This window comes from Oreochromis niloticus, linkage group LG15, assembly GCF_001858045.2.
Source record: "Oreochromis niloticus isolate F11D_XX linkage group LG15, O_niloticus_UMD_NMBU, whole genome shotgun sequence".
Taxonomy (NCBI): Eukaryota; Metazoa; Chordata; class Actinopteri; order Cichliformes; family Cichlidae; genus Oreochromis; species Oreochromis niloticus.
The window spans coordinates 25,677,451-25,698,305 of NC_031980.2; the positions used below are offsets into that span (position 1 = coordinate 25,677,451).

At 45.6% G+C, this 20,855-nt stretch overlaps 1 protein-coding gene across 5 annotated transcripts in view; it reads right to left on the bottom strand.

Moving 5' to 3' along the window:
- Positions 1–20,855, bottom strand: part of kif26aa (kinesin family member 26Aa) — a 66,669-nt gene that overhangs the window by 25,760 nt on the left and 20,054 nt on the right. For 4 of the 5 annotated variants that reach the window (XM_025899073.1, XM_025899071.1, XM_025899072.1 and 1 more), the window contains exons 3-4: positions 19,954–20,391; positions 17,139–17,269 (exon numbers count right to left, since the gene is read on the bottom strand). In XM_025899073.1, the coding sequence (XP_025754858.1) occupies positions 17,139–17,269; positions 19,954–20,391 (569 nt within the window). Of the gene's footprint in view, positions 1–1,179; positions 3,342–17,138; positions 17,270–19,953; positions 20,392–20,855 lie in introns of those variants that run through there. The other variant, XM_025899075.1, reaches the window with a different exon arrangement.

Below are 20,855 nucleotides of genomic sequence, written 5' to 3' on the forward strand. Positions count from 1 at the left end.
GCCCCCTGACCCCTGTTCCCCACTGTAGAGACCAAAGCTGGTGGTCACACAGGTCACTTGATTATCTTATTGAGTTGATGCTTTTGCTCTAAAGTTGTTTTTACATTTCAAACTTCTCTCACCCCAATTTTCACCTCAAGAAAATTCTAAATAAATTCTAAGTAAAAAAAAAAAAAAAAATCTACTCTGATTGTTTTATTTGATCCCAGTCATGCAGCTCTCTCTAGGCTCAGCTGAGGAGGATGCTAATGAACATGCTCCGTGGCCCAGAGTCATCAAAGCGTGCTTAACATTCAGTTACTTCACAAAGAAAATGTGAAGCTCGGAAAACTTTAAAACTTTGAAGTTCATGACCTTCATGGAGAGTAGGATCATGGGTTAAAAGAAGAAGCTTTAAGGTGCACCGCTTTCTTTTAAAAACCAGAAATATGTTATTGACCTTGGTGGAGGAAGCACTCTGTGACTGTCACAGATATTGTAACCATGGTGATGAAGATACCACCATAAAGGGTGCAGATTGTCCACACATCTGCTCATGTAATCCTGAGCACAGTTTATCTGTTTACGCGCTGTGGGAGAACCACATCCTGATCACTGTGTTTAACCAGGTATGTATTAACCTATGCTAACCCTCGGCATACCCGACATGCTCTGTGCATGTCACCTAACAGGAAGTCATCCGCAGTAATGGCGGTTACGTCCTCCTGCGGTTGATGCCCTTCTTTAAAGGACTTATTAATGCTAATGCAGACGTGCTGATACTTTGACACCATCACCATCACCATCCACCCGTTAAATCACGTGATCTACATCTACACAATTTCACATGTTAGCTCGAATGATGGTGTTTCAGTGATGTCACAGGGTTAGGGATGACTCCATCTTCTCTGAGTGGATGTCTGACTCCACAGGTGAGCTACCGTGATACATTGTGAGGACAAAGGGTGTAATATGTTTAACAGCCCCTGAAGGAGAAACTGAAGAGACATCAGAGACTGTTATTTTACACTCTATGCTTCAGTCGTCTACAGTATCAATTATATCTGGACTTCATTTATCACCGTGAGCACATCTCTCCACTGCTCTCGGCTTTTGCCTTTCACAGAACCGTCAGCACCTCAAACATGAAGCTGGACTGAGATGAAATAGGATTTAAAAATCACTATTATTATTACTCACAGTTCCTTCCAATCCATTATCTGCTCAAACTTCTTGATCTTAAAGAGGAACTGGGACCAAGCTTCTTCTCGTCCTCATTCACCATTGTAAAGACCCAGATCTATTCAAACAAAGATTTAAAACCACAGCTGTGAAGGAGGGACACCTGGTCCGCATCATCAAGGCTGATCTATGAAGCCTTCTCCAGAAAATAGATCCAGGGTCAAACCAAGGGCACCCAATCTACCCATGACCGATGGACACTCAGCCGATCAAGGAAAAACGCTGATGGTGGTCCATATCCATATAGTCCATTTTCACTGTCTCAGGTTTACCCAGATGTTTATCCAGATGTGTCCTGTTTTAAAGCTCTGAAAGGTTTTTCTTTTGTTGTCCTTCTGCATTCAGCAGCAAACATCCACGAGTGTAGTGTTTCATAAACTCTCCAGGTAGAACAGGTGCCTCAAAGTCCGGAGAAGATTTCTCCAAAGCTTTAATTCATTTTCATGCTCCAACAAAATGGCTTTTCATCCATCAGTTTGACTTTCCATCCCCCCTGAACTCCAAAAAAACACTCTTTAAAGTGAGAATCATTTTACTTTTGAAACAGGAGAACACTGTCCATGCATCCAGACAATGATGATAACATGACGTCCAACACGGTTTTTCCTAAACTCGCAGTTTCTTGGTTCGTCAATCACAGCATCAACAGTGTGTCTGTCCTTTCAGATCGTTTAAACATTTTAACGAGTTAATTTTCATTTTCAACATCTGGTTTTTACCAAATCCATAAAGAAGTTTAGGGGTTGAACCTAAAAGATCTTTAAAACTCCCAAACTGCTGCGGAGGGATCCCAAATTTATGTTAATCCTAAAGCGTTCAGGTGAGTACATCAGATTTATCACCATGTTCAGTTTTCAGCAGATTATTATTCCTACTCACTTCTGTCAAACAATAAAGATTCAGTCTGTCCGTCAATCAAAAATAAGACATGAAACCAAAAAACTGCTTCAGGTTTTTCATGATTGTTCCCCTTAAAGCAATGACTCGCATCACATTCATTTCACGCACGAATGAACATCCTTCTGTCTTTGCTCCCTTCACAGGTCCAAACATATCCTCAAACTCTTCCAACCCCTTCTCGCTGTCATCGATCCAATCATCCTCTGCTGAGCGATGTTCACGTGATCAGAGTTTTTCTCACTAAAGTCCAAGAACACGTGCCAGGTTCCTGATCAAAAATACATCCAACGGCTAAGATTCGTCCAAAAATATCTGACTGTATTCATCTGTAAAGTGGCACCTCAGCATCTCAACACGTTCCCCTCAGTTTGTTCCATATGGCTAAACTCCAAATCCATCTTTCCGTGTTTCGGACAGGAAGTGCAAATCTGATCATGGGATGTTTTCATGTTGGTTGCAGCAAAGTTCTGCAGATACTCCTGGAGGATGAGTTCACTTTGTTTTATGATTGTTTTCAATCCCCCTGTGATGGTCTGTACTCCACGAAGCCGTCCATTCCTCCATCCTTTCCTCAATCCTCACGCCCTGCAGCCAATCTGTAGAACTCGCCTCACTTGGTCTCAAATGAAGAGCCTCAGCCGGCTTTCCTTCCTTCCACTCTTTCCTCGTACTGAATCATTCTTCCATCTTTCTGACCCTGCAGCAACTCATTCTCCACACTCTCACTTTCCTCTTCTTCTTCTTTTACCTTTCTTTCTTCATTATTTCCACCTCTCCTCCTCTCTCCTCTCGTCATCTCTCCTCTCCTACTCTCTCCTCATTTCTTCCTTTTCAAAAGCTCCACTTCTTTAATTTCACCTCCTTTCTTTTCTTCCCTCCTTCTCCCACCTCTCCTGCTCCTCTCCCTCTCTCTTCTCTCCCGTAGCTCCTCAGTCTGTTCCTGCAGTATCGCAATGCCGCTCCTCTCCACCCCTCCCACCTCCCTCCTCCTCCTCCTCCTCTAAATCCAGGAGAGAGAGAGAGGAATGAAAGGAAGTGGCATCAGCAGAGGAGGAATAAAGGACTGAAACAAGAGGTGGAAATAAACGAGTGAATGAGAGCGGGAGGATTCCTGCCTCTCACTGCTGTTGTTGCTGGGAAACACTGGCAAAGCTCCAGCCTCCCTCCCTCCTCTTCCTCCCATCCCTCCGTCAGTGGGTCCGTCTGCCTTGCTCACCTCACCTTCCCTCACTCTCCTCGCTCACCCCCTCTCTCTCTTTTCACTGCCCCGCCTTCTCGGCGTGTCGACACACAGCAGCTGTGAGACCACTGTTCACCCCACACTACCCCCACCACACACACACACACACACACACACACACACACACACACACACATACACACACACTTGATATGCTACATGAATACTTCATGAGATGACAGACACCCCCACTGCTGGACTTCAAAGACACTCAGCATGTGTGTGTGTGTTTGTGTGAGTGTGTGTGGTGTAACCTCTCTGAGAACCTGCAGGCTGGGTCACTGATATGAAACCACAGACTGACTGAAGGAGAGCAAACAGGAGACTTGAGTCTGTGAGCTGCAGTCACTGATCAATCAATTCAATTCAATTCAATTCAACTCAACTCAATTCAATTCAATTCAATTCAATTTTATTTATATAGCGTCAAATCACAACAAAAGTCGCCTCAAGGCGCTTTATATTGTAAAGTAGATAGCACAATAATAAATACAGAGAAAAACCCAACAATCATATGACCTCCTATGAGCAAGCACTTAGGCGACAGTGGGAAGGAAAAACTCCCTTTTAACAGGAAGAAACCTCCGGCAGAACCAGGCTCAGGGAGGGGCGGCCATCTGCTGCGACCGGTTGGGGTGAAAGAAGGAAAACAGGATGAAAGACATGGTGTGGAAGAGAGACAGAGATTAATAACAGATATGATTCGATGCAGAGAGGTCTATTAACACATAATGAGTGAGAAAGGTGACTGGAAAGGAAAAACTCAATGCATCATGGGAATCCCCGGCAGCCTACGTCTATTGCAGCATAACTAAGGGAGGATTCAGGGTCCTGGTCCAGCCCTAACTATATGCTTTAGCAAAAAGGAAAGTTTTAAGCCTAATCTTGAAAGTAGAGATAGTGTCTGTCTCCCGAATCCAAACTGGAAGCTGGTTCCACAGAAGAGGGGCCTGAAAACTGAAGGCTCTGCCTCCCATTCTACTTTTAAATACTCTAGGAACAACAAGTAGGCCTGCAGAGCGAGAGCGAAGTGCTCTAATAGGGTGATATGGTACTACAAGGTCATTAAGATAAGATGGGGCCTGATTATTTCAGACCTTGTATGTGAGGAGCAGGATTTTGAATTCAATTCTGGATTTAACAGGAAGCCAATGAAGGGAAGCCAAAACAGGAGAAATATGCTCTCTCTTTCTAGTCCCTGTCAGTACTCTTGCTGCAGCATTTTGGATCAGCTGAAGGCTTTTCAGGGAGTTTTTAGGACATCCTGATAATAAAGAATTACAGTAGTCCAGCCTGGAAGTAATAAATGCATGAACTAGTTTTTCAGCGTCACTCTGAGACAGGATATTTCTAATTTTAGAGATGTTGCGCAAATGGAAGAAAGCAGTCTTACATATTTGTTTAATATGTGCGTTGAAGGACATGTCCTGGTCAAAAATGACTCCAAGGTTCCTCACAGCATTACTGGAGGCCAAGGTAATGCCATCCAGAGTAAGAAAATGGTTAGATACCATATTTCTAAGATTTTCAGGGCCAAGTACAATAACCTCAGTTTTATCTGAATTAAGAAGCAGAAAGTTAGCGGCCATCCAGGTCTTTATGTCTTTAAGACATTCCTGCAGTTTAACTAATTGGTGTGTGTTACCTGGCTTCATGGATAGATAGAGCTGCGTGTCATCTGCATAGCAGTGAAAATTTATGCTGTCTTCTAATGATGCTGCCTAGGGGAAGCATGTATAATGTAAATAGAATTGGTCCTAGCACTGAACCCTGTGGAACACCATAATTGACCTTAGTGTGTGAAGAGGACTCTCCATTTACATGAACAAATTGGAGTCTATTAGATAGATATGATACAAACCACTGCAGTGCAGTACCTTTAATACCTACAGCGTGCTCTAATCAATCTAATAGAATATTATGGTCAACAGTATCGAACGCAGCACTGAGGTCTAGCAGGACAAGCACAGAGATGAGTCCACTGTCAGAGGCCATAAGAAGATCATTTGTAACCTTCACTAAAGCTGTTTCTGTGCTGTGATGAGCTCTGAAACCTGACTGAAACTCTTCAGATAAGCCATTCCTCTGCAGATGATCTGTTAGCTGTTTGACAACTACTCTTTCAAGGATTTTTGATATGAAAGGAAGGTTGGAGATTGGCCTATAATTAGCTAAGACTGCTGGGTCTAGAGATGGCTTTTTGAGTAAAGGTTTAACTACAGCCACCTTGAAGGCCTGTGGTACATAGCCGGTTATTAGAGATAGGTTGATCATATTTAAGATTGAAGAATTAATTAATGGCAGGACTTCTTTGAGCAGTTTTGTAGGAATGGGGTCTAAAAGACACGTTGATGGTTTGGAGGAATTAATTATTGAAGTTAACTCAGAAAGATCAATTGGAGAAAAAGAGTCTAACTTAACATCAATGGTACTAAAAGTAGCTGTAGATAATATTACATCTCTGGGATGATTATTGGTAATTTTTTCTCTAATGATAAAAATTTCATTTGTGAAGAAGTTCATGAAGTCATTACTAGTTAACGTTAAAGGGATTGTTGGCTCAGTAGAGCTCTGACTTTTTGTCAGCCTGGCTACAGTGCTGAAGAGAAACCTGGGGTTGTTCTTATTTTCTTCAATCAGTGACGAATAGTAAGATGTTCTGGCTTTGCGGAGGGCTTTCTTATAAAGCAGCAAACTATTTCTCCAGGCTAAATGATGATCCTCTAAATTTGTGACACGCCATTTCCTCTCCAGCTTACGAGTTATCTGCTTTAGGCTACGTGTTTGAGAATTATACCACGGAGTCAGGTACTTCGGATTTGAGGCCTTAGTTTTCACAGGAGCTACAGTATCCAGAGTCGTACGTAGTGAGGAGGTAAAATTATTAACAAGATAATCGACCTCTGTTGGAGTAGCGTTCAGATAGCTGCTCTGCTCTATGTTGGTACAGGGCATTGAAGATGATAACAGTGGGTGGATTATATTCTTAAACTTAGTTACAGCACTTTCAGAAAGACATCTACTTTGATAAAGTCTACTCTCCACTGCTGTGTAATCAATTATTGTAAATGTAAATGTTATCAGGAAATGATCAGACAGCAGAGGGTTTTCAGGAAACACTGTTAAATGTTCAGTTTCTATGCCATATGTTAAAACAAGATCTAGAGTGTGATTAAAGTGGTGGGTGGGTTCTTTTACATTTTGAGAGAAGCCAATTGAGTCTAATAACAGATTAAATGCGATGTCGAGGCTGTCATTTTTAGCATCTACATGGATGTTAAAATCACCCACAATAATTATTTTATCTGAGCTGAGCACTAAATCAGATAAAAAGTTTGAGAAATCAGAGAGAAACTCTGTGTAAGGCCCAGGTGGACGATATATAATAACAAGTAAGACTGGTTTCTGAGTTTTACAGCTGGGGTGGACAAGGCTAAGCATCAGGCTTTTAAATGAATTAAAAGTCTGTCTTGGTCTTTCGTTAATTAATAGGCTGGTGTGAAAAATTGCTGCCACACCGCCCCCTCGGCCTGTGCTTCGAGATTTCTGGTAGTTAGAATGACTCGGGGGTGTTGATTCATTTAAACTAACATAATCATCCTGCTGCAACCAGGTTTCTGTAAGGCAGAGTAAATCGATTTGTTGATCAATTATTAAGTCATGTACTAACAGAGACTTAGAGGAGAGAGACCTCCATCCATCCATCCATCCTCATCCGCTTTATCCGAGGTCGGGTCGCGGGGGCAGCAGCCTAAGCAGAGAAGCCCAGACCTCCCTCTCCCCAGCCACCTCCTCCAGCTCATCCGGGGGAACACCAAGGCGTTCCCAGGCCAGCCGAGAGATATAATCTCTCCAGCGCATCCTGGGTCTGCCCCGGGGCCTCCTCCCGGTGGGACATGCCCGGAACACCTCGCCCAGGAGGCGCCCAGGGGGCATCCTTGTCAGATGCCCGAACCACCTCAACTGGCTCCTTTCGATGTGGAGGAGCAGCGGCTCTACTCTGAGCCCCTCCCGGATGGCCGAACTTCTCACCCTATCTCTAAGGGAGAGGCCAGCCACCCTTCGGAGGAAGCTCATTTCTGCCGCTTGTATCCGCGATCTCGTTCTTTCGGTCACTACCCACAGCTCGTGGCCATAGGTGAGGGTCGGGACGTAGATCGACCGGTAAATTGAGAGCTTCGCTTTTACACTCAGCTCCCTCTTCACCACGACGGACCGGTGCAGCGTCCGCATCACTGCAGCCGCAGCACCAATCCGTCTGTCGATCTCCGGCTCCCTTCTCCCATCACTCGCGAACAAGACCCCGAGATACTTAAACTCCTCCACTTGGGGCAGGAACTCATCCCCGACCCGGAGTGGGCACTCCACCCTTTTCCGGCTGAGAACCATGGCCTCAGATTTGGAGGTGCTGATCCTCATTCCTGCTGCTTCACACTCGGCTGCGAACCGTTCCAGTGCGAGAGAGACCTAATATTTAATAATCCACATTTCACTGTTTTACTCATTGGTTCAGATGTGGATACTGTATTGTTCTTTCTTTGTGATTTTTCTATGTTGAAGTTGTTTATTGCTGGTTTTTAGTTTGTTTTTTGTCTGTTTGGGAGCTGACACAGTCTCAATGGAGATGGGTTTTTGGGGGGGTAGCAGGAGGAGAGAAGCTGCAGAGAGGCGTGTAAGACTGCAACTCTGCTTCCTGGTCCCAACTCTGGATAGTCATATTTTGGGGGGTTTAATAAATTGGTCCATATTTCTAGAAATGAGAGCTGCTCCATCCAAAGTGGGATGGATGCCGTCTCTCCTAACAAGACCAGGTTTCCTCCAGAAGGTTTGCCAATTATCTATGAAGCCCACATCGTTTCTGGGACACCACTCAGACAGCCAGCAATTTAAGGAGAACATGTGGCTAAACATGTCACTCCTGGTCTGATTGGGGAGGGGACCAGAGAAAACTACAGAGTCCGACATTGTTTTGGCAAAGTTACACACCGATTCAATCAACACATTTAATTAATAAAAAAGTAAAGTTTTTTCTTAAGGACAAAGAAAAAAAAAACCTTTCAGTTTAATGTGAACGGGATGTCCGGTTGTCCAACACTGCTTCTGTGCACATAGGCAGGAATGTGTGTGTGTGTGCACATGTTTAGACATCATTGTGAGGACATAAAATTGGCATGCTACAAAGTGCCCATCCCCATGAGTTTGAAGGCATTTTTGAGGCTCAGTGTAAGGGCCTAACGGTGCGTTCACACCGAACGCGATAGACGCGACCAAAAAGCACAAGACGCCCCTAGCTGGTCGCGTCCACATTCGCACCTCGACGTGGGACCAACGCGAATTGGTCGTGCTTCAAAATATGCAATTTTCACGTGCGTGAAGCGGAAATGTGGGAGGAAGTAGTGCCAGATGGTATGTTTGCAAGATGGCAGCTGTCGATCTAGCATTTGAAGAGAGTCTCCCTTCTCTATTTACTGTGGAGAGCAGAGCAGCGGCGTAAAGGACGTCCTCACCATACCTGGGTCCATCAGGTCCTCCACAAGCGTGAGCAGTTTGGTGAGTTTCACCACTTGCTCCAGGAGCTGCGTCTGGTTGACGGCCGCTTTCAGCGGTACCACCATCTTTCCCTCGCCCAGTTTGAGGAGCTGCTGTCCCGCGTCAGTCCAAGCATCACCCGCCTAAACACCAACTACAGGCGCTCAATCCCACCTGCCGAGCGCCTGTCCGTCTGCCTGTGGTTAGTAAAAGTGTTTAATACGGTAGTCCTTTATTGATACCTGTGCTAATATATGCTCATTTGAAGTCCCAGTGACTTCCCCACAACGGCTCTTTTAAGAGCCACCCACAAACCTCTAAAGAGCGTTCCTGCCTTTTTTAAAATTTTCTTAATAAATGGAGCTTGCCTCCAAAATAAACTAACCTCTCTTTATTCTCTTAAATAATTGGTCTTCACTATGTTCCTATATAGTAGTATATTTTTTCATTAGTATAATTTAGTATAATATGAAATAAATTCTACATGTGTCAAGTTGTGTGCCAATATTTGCTGTGTAGTAGAACTGAGACATTAGTCATTACAAAAATTTATTTGAAATAATATTAAAATTCTTGGTAGAGAAAGCAGCTGGTGTCGTACAGCTCCGGGTGTTTTGCTACAGCGTTGATTAGCCTTTCCTCCATATTGAATGAAGGGCTTTGGCTGAGCCTGCCCCTTTGAACTAGGTCAGAGCATCACGCCATCAGGCTCCTGATTGGTTGTCGCGGCACGATTTGACACTGGAGTTAAGATTTTTCCAACTCCAGCAGTAGACGTGACACGCGAATCCACAAAATGCACCACACAAACTGCCGCGCGTATTTTTATTCACGCTTCAAACGCGTCAGTCGCACTACTTGCATGCGCAACTGATGCTTTTTCGCATTTTCGCGACGCAAATCGGCTTCTGAATTTTCGCAGGACCCCGAGTCACGCTTCATCGCGCTCCTCCATTGACTTTACATGTAAACCTGACGCTCTGGTCGCGTCTATCGCGTTTGGTGTGAATGCACCGTAAGGCATCCCTTTTTGATGGTTAGGGTAAGTAGCTAAGGAAAGTAGCTACTTAACATGGCTGCTGCTAGGTTCAATAACATATGAAAACGAGTTTGTGTGTGTGCGTGTGTGTGCACTAAAACTCTTTCCCATCAAATCTCATCACAACCTTATGCACACGTGCACGAGCCTTGTTCCAGCTTTATGAATGAACACCTGTGCAGATACACTGGAACTCCTCATTTGCAGGTAAAATGTGTAGCTCGCAGAGTATGATATGAAAAAAAAGCAACGATGAGAGTGAAGGATTGTGGGTATGTAACCATCAGAGAGATGTAATCTTTGGAGCGTGTCCTGGCTCTGTCCCGGGCCTCCTCCTGCTAGGACATGTCTGAAAGACCTCAGCGCCCTCCTTTCGACCCTTCTCTATGGGAAAAGGAGTGCTCCCCTCAGCCTCCTGGTAGATCATAGATGCACCTGCAGTAAGAGTCTGACAATCTTCAGTCACAAAGTCAGGTGTCCACCCAGTGACAGCAACTCCACACAAGCATTTTATGGCAGAGGGGTAAAAAACCCTCCATAATGTAGCCGAACGGTGGTGACGCGCCGTTCCGGTCCAAAGCTGGTTGGCTGTTTCCTGAGCAGGAAAGTACACAGAGTTCACTGTCCTTTCAGAAGTGTGAACACGAATCAGAGCTGAGGAAAGATGAGGAGCATGAGGAGCTCAGGTTCATTCAGCGCTCTCGGCAGGACCTCAGCTGCTCTGAAATCATATTTATCATAACTCCCCTTCAGGTCGTCTCAGGCCAGACAAACCTGCTAAAACGTGCCTGACAGCAGTTTTACTGTAGTTCATACCTGCTGCTGCTCTCTGGGGACACGTTTGAATGCATGCCCAGAGAAAAACATGCAACATGTGAATGGAGAGATGATTATTGATCAGAGGAGGAGCTGGAGAGAGCTGTGTTATTGCTGCAGAGAGTGAGGAGAGGTATCACAGCCACAGATGCATTTCCAGATCAATTCTCCGATCAATAGGAGCAGCCCAAGGCCATCTGTCACAGTTAACCTGCAGGCAGGTGATGATCAGCTGTGGTCTGAGGTTCACTCACTGAACGATTAGACACAATTAAAAGAACCACGTCTGTGAGAGCGCTGAGCTAAAAGCTCAGAGGCTTCACCTCTCACCCTTCATATTTACAGTTTTTTTTATTATTGACTGTTTGGTTTCATCTTCTCAGTCTGGGCACAGAAACCACAGCATAATGGTCAAGACAGTCGGAAGTGAGAAAGCTCATCTTCACACCACAGCACACGTCTCCAGGTGTGCATGTTAGATTGACATCACCTTCTGACCAATCACAATAACACAAAACGGCTCTGTTTAGACCCGAACGAACATTAATCACCCTGTAGGGCAGACTGCTAATCAGTAACTTCCAATCAAAACCCTAAAACTGAAGCTCCGCATTCCTGTTCACTCTGTTACTACAGTAACCTAGCAGCAGCAGCCGCCATATTTTTGGTCACATGATGTCATTAAAATGCCCCAAAAGGCTCAAGCACGTTCTAGACATCCAGTTCAGGTGAAGCTAGCAGCTGCAGCCTGTGTCCACCTGTCAGTCACAGAGGCCACGCCCCTAATAATGCAAATTGTAGGCTTTATTCTAACATAAACAGGTGTGTTATGGTGTTATTATCATTGTGATCCTGGTACCACCTTCGGTCTGACACATGGTTTGAACACGAGGACGTCCTTCTCAATGTTCTTTGTTCCAGAATCATCTGATGACCCTGTGATCAGACGTCCTCTGAGACAGACGTTTGTCAGACCCAGGGCCCTGCTGTCAGTTCTGCTGTGTGGGTGTGAGCTCCTTTGGTCCAGCTTCTCCTCAGAGCGCCGCTTCAAACGTCATCTCGGCCCTTATTATCCTGGACGGCTGTCAGCAGCTCCACCTCTGCACCGCTAGCTTTTATCTTCCTGCCATACGCCCCACACTCCAGGCCGCTGAAGTCCGACTGTCTGACAGTCAGAGATAAACTCTGAGGCTTAAACCCAGAGATGTGCAGCAGTGGCCCATTTGGAAGAAGCTGCAGAGAAAATTAAGGTTTCTGTCTCTTATCTGCTGCAGGAACAGAGACAACAGTGGGCAGAGCTTTTGTGCTCAACCGTCACAGAATCACAAACAGTTGTGACAGCAATGACTTTAACGGGAATCAAATCGGCACACTCAGGATGGACTGTGGACAGTCACGTGCACTCCATGTGAGGATCCAGAGGTTTAACAGTTTACTGCTCGACACGACTCATCGGTTTGAGATGCTGAGGTCACAAGTGACAGGTCCACAGACTGTGGGCCGTCTCAGTGAGAGCTGTTTGTTTCACACAGTTCAACATGTGACGGGACATATGTTGAACCTGCAAAACGTCAGGATGTTCATAAAGTTTATTGACAGTAGAACGCAGAAAATATGATCTTTAATCAAATATGAACTCATTTTAAATCTGAGGGCAGTGTCATTGTCTTCAACATTGGTCTGTGAGCTGAGAGCAGCTGCTGCACTGTGGCAGCTGGACTCACAGCTGCACTGTATAACATTTAAAACATGTCAAACAGTTTCTCACTTTAGACACTTGACGTGTTTTATAAGCTCTGTTGATAATAAATTATGAAATCTGGAAATCATCACCTTCTGTTACTTTCAGTTTCACATTCATGATTACATGAGGTAACACAAGGGTAATTCTTCGGTACGAGACAGGAAACTGCAAGACAGTCTGGACAGGAAGTCCTGGGGTGGGCAGCAGCAGGTACTGACCCCCCACGTCACACTCGTGTCTGCAGCACGACCGGCTCAGTGAGGCCTTCAGGACTCAGCTCTGTCTGGATGTGGGTCACATTACTCCTCAGCTTTCCGCTCTATTAACACACTGCTCTCAAGGTTTAAGGTTTGATTCCCAGCTGAGCCCCGTGGGCTGACTCTCTGCTCTGTGTAACCTCCTTACATCACTTCCTCTATCACTCTGTATTCCACGCATACAGCAATCAGGGACATGGGTCATTTTAAAGTCTCACGTCTGCAGAAAGCTCAGTCTGCCTCAGTTACTGAGTAAAGAGGTTCCTCCTCACAAACATGCTGAGCTATGAAATAAAAGCCTGAGACAATCCGTATATCAAAGGCTGATCCGTGTCTCAGAGTGTCTGAGGACTGTGTTACTGCTGATTCCCTCCAACAGGACATGATAACAGAAGCTAACCTGAGTGGAAGATGTTTACTTCAATGACTGCAGGAATCCTGGCTGTACTTGTGACTCTTCAGGTCTTTGGAGTCCCACAGGTGTTAAAGGCAGGTCTGCACACTAGCAAAGAGGACCTGGACAGGTCACCGTCGTGGAGGTGGAGAGAAGTTTAAACTGTCCAGTGTGCAGCGTCAGGTGATCTGTCACAGGTTAAACCACAAGCTCTACCTATCTGCGCTCTGACTCACGAAGGTCTTCATGAGGCTCTCCCTGCGCAGAGAGCAGCAGAAGTTTGTGCTCCATGTTCTCTGACTTTCTCAAAGTCAGCAGCAGCTGTGATTGGGTTTCACTGACACTGGAGCCAGTTAACCAGCAGTCCTTCTCCGGGCAGACTCTGCTGCAGCACTGCGGCTCTGTTGGGTCTGAGCGGTTTGGGAGAGGCTCTGTTCTGGACAGGAAGTCAATAAAAAAAGCTTGGGCTGCGAGCCAGAAATCCACTTTGGGGAATTTGACTCTAGTAGTGGGGAGCGGATCTAATCCTCACTTTATTTGGGGGTTTCACTGTGAGTCTAAGCTGCAGGAGGTGCAGCTCTGCTCTGTGCTCCAGGCCCAGTGCCAGTCCGAACCTTTGGCCCCGTGTCTGCAGCGTCTCCATCACCCCCGTCAGCACCTCCTCACAGCACAGCAGCATCAGGTGGCCCTGACCGCTGTAAAGGTGCTGCATCGGGCTGAGCTAAGCCTACAGCTGTGACTGAGCAGCAGCAGTGAGCAAACAGCGAGTGGGGAGAGCGGCCCAAGGCTCGGGTGTCGTACCAGCAGACGGCGAGGAGTCGACAGTTGGAGATTCAACAGGGAATCCCCGCATTAACATAGCTACGTGAAAACAGTAGCAGAGAGCATGCTCATTACAATATGGCAGCCAGCGATGCCAGCGCTTCCATCTTTACTCCATCTGTTTGTCAGCGAGCGCAGAAATGCCAGAATCTCCTCAGAAAACTGTGTCAGACACAGATCATGTAATCTGAGCAAAGCAAGAGCCCACAGACCTGTTTTTCTACACACACACTAGGGCTGCCACAAACGATTATTTTGATAGTCGACTAGTCACCGATTATTTTTGCGATTAGTCGACTAATCAGATCATGCATCCATTGGACGTAAAACGTACAGCTTATTGCAGCAGATATTTGAAGTTTACACAGCTACATTCTCGCCTGAAAAACTTGTTAGACGTTTATTTTGTGACCCAGAAAGAATAATAAGAGTAATATTAAAACTAACTAGCTGCCGCTATTGCTGGAAACTGAGCAGGGCCGCGCTATGAATTCTGGGAGACAGCTTCTTCTTCTTTTGCCTTTAACAGCAGCTGGCATCCTTGTACATGCAGTGCTGCCATCTTCAGTCCGTTATTACACTCTCAAATCCTACTACTTATTCCTGCGTCTTTTGTGATCTTACAAAGCTTCAAACGACGCATCGACTATTAAATTAGTCGTCGACGATTTTGATAGTCGACGTAATCATGGCAGCCCGAACACACACACACACACACACATATGTTTTTGATTGGATGTATGTAATAAACACGAACACAAACAAAACATTCTGACAGTGTTTTGTTCGCGCCCTGAACAGCTGGCTAGAAAACATTTCAGATCATTTGTGTGTCCGAGCAGGAGGACACACCGCCTCCATTCCCCCTGTGAATTCAATTCAATTCAATTTTATTTATATAGCGCCAAATCACAACAACAGTCGCCTCAAGGTGCTTTATATTGTACAGTAGATTCTACAATAATAGATGCTGCTGCGACCGGTTGGGGTGAGAGAAGGAAGACAGGATAAGACATGGTGTGGAAGAGAAACAGAGATTTATAGCAGGTATGAGTCAATGCAGAGAGGTCTATTAACACATAGTGAGTGAGAAAGGTGACTGGAAAGGAAAAACTCAATGCATCATGGGAGTCCCCCGGCAGCCTATGCCTATTGCAGCACAACTAAGGGAGGATTCAGGGTCACCTGGTCCAGCCCTAACTGTATGCTTTAGCAAAAAAGAAAGTTTTAAGGCTAATCTTAAAAGTAGAGATAGTGTCTGTCTCCCGAATCCAAATAGGACGCTGGTTCCATAGAAGAGGGGCCTGAATACTGAAGGCTCTCCCTCCCATTCTACCTTTAAATACTCTAGGAACAACAAGTAAACCTGCATTGCGAGAGCGAAGTGCTCTAGTAGGGTGATATGGTACTATAAGGTCATTAAGATAAGATGGGGCCTGATTACTTAAGACCTTGTATGTGAGGAGCAGGATTTTTGAATTCAATTCGGGATTTAACAGGAAGCCAATGAAGGGAAGCCAAAACAGGAGAAATATGCTCTCTCTTTTCTAGTCCCTGTCAGTACCCTTGCTGCAGCATCTTGGATTAATTGAAGGCTTTTCAGGGAGTTTTTAGGATTTCCTGATAATAATGAATTACAGTAGTCCAGCCTGGAAGTAATAAATGCATGAACTAGTTTTTCAGCGTCACTCTGAGACAGGATATTTCTAATTTTAGAGATGTTGCGCAAATGGAAGAAAGCAGTCTTACATATTTGTTTAATATGTGCATTGAAGGACATGTCTTGGTCAAAAACGACTCCAAGGTTCCTCACAGTGTTACTGGAGGCCAAGGTAATGCCATCCAGAGTAAGAATCTGGTTAGATACCATATTTCTAAGATTTTCAGGGCCGAGTACAATAACCTCAGTTTTATCTGAATTAAGAAGCAGAAAGTTAGCGGCCATCCAGGTCTTTATGTCTTTAAGACATTCCTGCAGTTTAACTAATTGGTGTGTGTTACCTGGCTTCATGGATAGATAGAGCTGCGTGTCATCTGCATAGCAGTGAAAATGTATACTATGTCTTCTAATGATGCTGCCTAAGGGAAGCATGTATAATGTAAACAGAATTGGTCCTAGCACTGAACCCTGTGGAACACCATAATTGACCTTAGTGTGTGAAGAGGACTCTCCATTTACATGCACAAATCTGTTAGATCGATATGATACAAACCACTGCAACGCAGTACCTGTAATACCTACAGCATGTTCTAATCACGCTAATAGAATATTATGGTCAACAGTATCGAATGCTGCACTGAGGTCTAGCAGGACAAGCACAGAGATGAGTCCACTGTCAGAGGCCATAAGAAGATCATTTGTAACCTTCACTAAAGCTGTTTCTGTGCTGTGATGAGCTCTGAAACCTGACTGAAACTCCTTAAATAAGCCATTCATCTGCAGATGATCTGTTAGCTGTTTGACAACTACTCTTTCAAGGATTTTTGAAATGAAAGGAAGGTTGGAGATTGGCCTATAATAAGCTAAGATTGCTGGGTCTAGAGATGGCTTTTTAAGTAAAGGTTTAACTACTGCCAGCTTGAAGGCCTGTGGTACATAGCCCATTATTAGAGATAGGTTGATCATATTTAAGATTGAAGCTCAGCATCCAGAATGGGTCAGAATACCAGACTCGAGCAGACAGACAGAGCCAAAGCCCCCCTGACCTCAAACACCACTTCTGACAGCTTGGACAGGAGGAAAAGGCGTGTGAATCCTGCTAACGCACACATGAAGTTCAGCTGTATGAGCTTCCCTCACAGGACAAACACAACTGAAGCCTCACGAGCTTCATAAGATTCACAGTTTTCCCCACCGATAAGGACTCCCTCATACAGCAGTGTTTTGGTTTGTCCACAGTGACCCAGGTTTTCTGTGAATTAACAGAAAGGTGAGTTTTATGTTTTATCGTTACAGTCTGAGCTACATTGGCTGTAATGTTTATTTCTTACAGTTTACATACAGAGAGTCGTGATGACTCACTGAGCTCACAGACTTCATCCAGTCAGACCACAGGAGGCTGCCCCTGCTGGCCAGAATGCAGTTCTAAAGCACGTTAGTATTGGTTAGCCACACTGATCTATGTGCAGCATGTGCTGATAGCTCTGCGGCTCTCTGTGGTGTTGCGTTCACTGACCTGATCAAGAAGGCGGCGGCGGCAGACGGCGGCTGGCTGGTTTGGGTGCCGATGCTGTGGGCTGCTGGTTTAACAGGAACGTTCTGGGCTGTATCCGTCACGGTCAGATGACCTCCATCTGCAGTCAGACCCTGACAGATGAGACAAATATCAGGTCTTAAGCCAAAACATGAAATCCAGCATAACCTGAAGCCTCCTTTTGATGTTTGTTCTGTTCTTAAATCATCAAATCCTTTATTTTTTAATAAAATTTTTCATAATTTACATAATAATAAAAGCAGGCAGTCTCCTTCACACTGACACAAACTCACAGAGGATCCTTGTCTTCTCCTAAAAGGATGAACAGATGCCGTCAATGCTGCACCTTTAGAGAAACATCTGTACTCAGACTTTAATATTTATGTTTAAATATTATTTTTGTAGTAGTATAGTATTTATAGTAAATAATGCTGATATCCCAGTATTATTTTTATTCAGAGGTCAGACTTCCCCCGACACACTTCATTTATCAGAAATTGCAGATGAGCGCCATTAGCTCGTGGCTTCATCAGCAGTAGGAGGAGGAAGCTCTTGACGAGGAGGTCATTAGTTAATTAGCTCGGGTCGTTAGCCTGATCGCTGCCATCCACACTTCCTGTTCTGCTCAAACATGGCTGCTTCAACCACTGAAGGCTTTTTCCGGTGCACCATGGCTAATGGCTAATCCTACTGGCAGCGCTAATGACCGGACAGCACGGAGGGCTGGTCTGCTTCTATAATTACATTTCATCATACAGAGAAGCTTGTTTTGTCCTTTTGCGCTTTCATTCCAGGAAAATGGAGCCACACATGCGTGACTTCAGAAACTCCAGCTCTTTGCAGCTGTAGTAGCACAGCTCCTGTCTCTGGCCTCAGATCCGTGGCCTAGTTATGGTGAATTACCGCAGTTACAGGAAGCGGCACACTGGGGCAGATCCACTCTTCAGCTGTGCGACTGCGACACGCTCGGCCGGCTAACAGGATTACACAGAGAGCTGGCAGCGGGATGAGCCAGTGCCAAAACGCCATCCTGAGCAAGACCAATCAAACACGAGCGCCACAGAGCACGCTGTGATTACCGCCTCACACCGTGCAGTGAAGGTTTCCATCCAAGTTTGGAAGAGGAACAGACGCGTCGAAAATTTAAAACATCAGAGCAAAGAAAACATGCTCTTTGACCTTTCTCCTTCTGTTTATGTCATCACTGTCATCATGTCACACCTGTGTAAAGGTTTAATGAGTGAATTACTGTAACTGTGCTGAACTTGACCTTTGACCTGTGGGATATGAGTGGCTCTGAGGCATGTTGTGTGTTCAGGTGTGTATGTGGCTGAGCAGGATAAATCCATAAAATCATGTGACAGTCAATTTCATCATCTTCACCTCAGGCTCTGACTCGGTATCTCTTTCTCTGTGTCACCAGAATAAGTCAGTGTTCACCGTTTTCACAATAAAAGCCTGGTCTACTGAAACGCCGGTCATGTGATCTCCCTGCTGGCCACCAGCACAATAATCAGCTTAGTAACACCTGCTGAAGCAGCCACTGAAATGCAGTGATAAGGACATGACATCATCACAACCTCTCCTCACACTGTGATCGGTGGCCATGTTTACTCCTGCCCAGGCGTAAGTCTGAATGCCAATCATGGAGCTGAGATAATCGTGAGTATGATTGTCTGAGTTATTATACAAGAATCCATGAAACACACAATCCAGGTCTGAGGAGGTGCATCATGTCATCTGTGGGACTGTGAGGACATATCGCCATGGATGATAACGTCCTTGGCGAATCATGGCGTGACATCTCAGAACGATCGCATGACTGCTGTAGGAGAAGGGGTAAAACGGAGTTGGTGGAGGATCAGAGGCCGCCACGGCTCAACTCAGCACACTGATGGCGAATAATGAGGCACATGATGAAGACCTGGCTTCCTGCAGCGCTTTGAGAGTTTTTGGTACCGCTGCCGTCATCACGCTGTCACAACTGCTCCATCAAACACCTGAGACTAACTTTGTCTTTTTCCAGCAGAGCAGACTCACCTGTACCAGCCGGGCGTCACAGGTCGCACGTTCAACAGGAGCACGATCGCTAAATCAGGACGAGCTTTATATTTAGCATCTGCAGCAGTGCAGCAGTGCAGCAGAAGGGAGGTGATGAATCCATACAGAGCTGCTGAAGGTTGGGAATACCGGAGAAACTGGAAATTTCAGTCTGTTATAACTGCAGCTGACACACACACACAGAGTTGTAGCCTGACTTTGGCATAGTGTATGAATGAATCTGTCCATTTTGGCGTTAAATCATCTAGTTCTCCTCCTCCTTCTCTGAGTTGGTCCCAGCAACAGCGAGCATTGAGATCTGTCGGTCTTCATGTGATGTGACATCTTCGGGCATCCCTGGCGCTCTGATCAATAACCTCCTCATCTGAGTCTGCTGGTGTCTCTTCCTCCTCCTCCTCTCCTCGCAGTGAGTAAATTTGACTCATCGATCGCAGTGCCTCATTACAGCTGCATTAGAATCATGTGCAGAACAAAATGTGAGGCTGAAGCTTCTGGTTCCCGAGTACAGGTGTGCACGTGTGTACAGGTGTGCATAGGTGTGTGTGTGTGTGTTTACAGTTGTGCACAGGTGAGTACAGGTGGAGCCATACTGATCAAATTGGTGTGGGAAAACTGGACAGTTCATATAGAGACCAGCAGAGAGCGCACATTTGGAGAAATACAATCCTGACCCAGATGACCCCTGACCCTTGACCTCTGTGCTTCTCCTGAACAACTTGCTAAATAGGGTGCTTACCGTACTGTGTTGGAGCTCAGGTGTGCAGCAGGAGACCCTCCACACCCCCTCCAGGTTCTGAGCTGGGTTCAGGGGAAGGGGCGTTACTGTGGCGAGCCCTTTAGCTCCGCCCCCACCGAGGTAGGTGCTCTGCACTATGCTTGATCTCCACGGGGCTCCGCCCTCCTGCTGCTGCTCCTTGTGCTTCCATCTCTGCTGCTTCACTGGCAGCTCGTCGCAGACCCAGCTGCTCTCTGAGATTGGGGCAGCGGTGGGAGCAGCGAGGCGTGGTGCCATCTCCCTGCTGACGCCCAGAGCCCGCCGCAGAGCGAGGCACCTTAGTTGCTGGAAGGAGGCACCGCATACGTCACAGTGGGCTTCGATAGAAGCATGGCGGATGCAGCAAGGCAACTGGAGACGCTGGAGCTTATTAAAGAGGAAGGAGGCATAGGCCGGGTCCTGGAAGAGGTGAAGAGAGAGAGGACATTCATGTGGAAGGTTGGACAAAAATAACAGGAACACCAAAATCCAGTGACACAGCTGAGCACCATGAAGAATTTCAGCTGACAGTTATAATCTCCACATTAAAGTTTGTTAGTTCACTGCTGGTACAGCTGGACGACAACATTTATGAATCAACAACCAAAAACTGTCAGAGCAGCAAGCTTGGAAAACCTACACACACGTCACACACACACACGCTAACCCTAAACCAGTCTTTCTCAAGGAGTGGTACGCGTACCACTATTGGTACACGGGCTTTCTCTGGTGGTATGCGGGAAATCTCCATTTTTTTTAAAAGATTAAATAATATACTATTGTGGAGGTATGCAAAGATGACACGAGAGTTCCCGAGGCTTTTTTCTGGAGTCAACCAGAAAACGTGTCCCTGAGCATGAGTCCTCTATAAAGAGTAGCCTTTC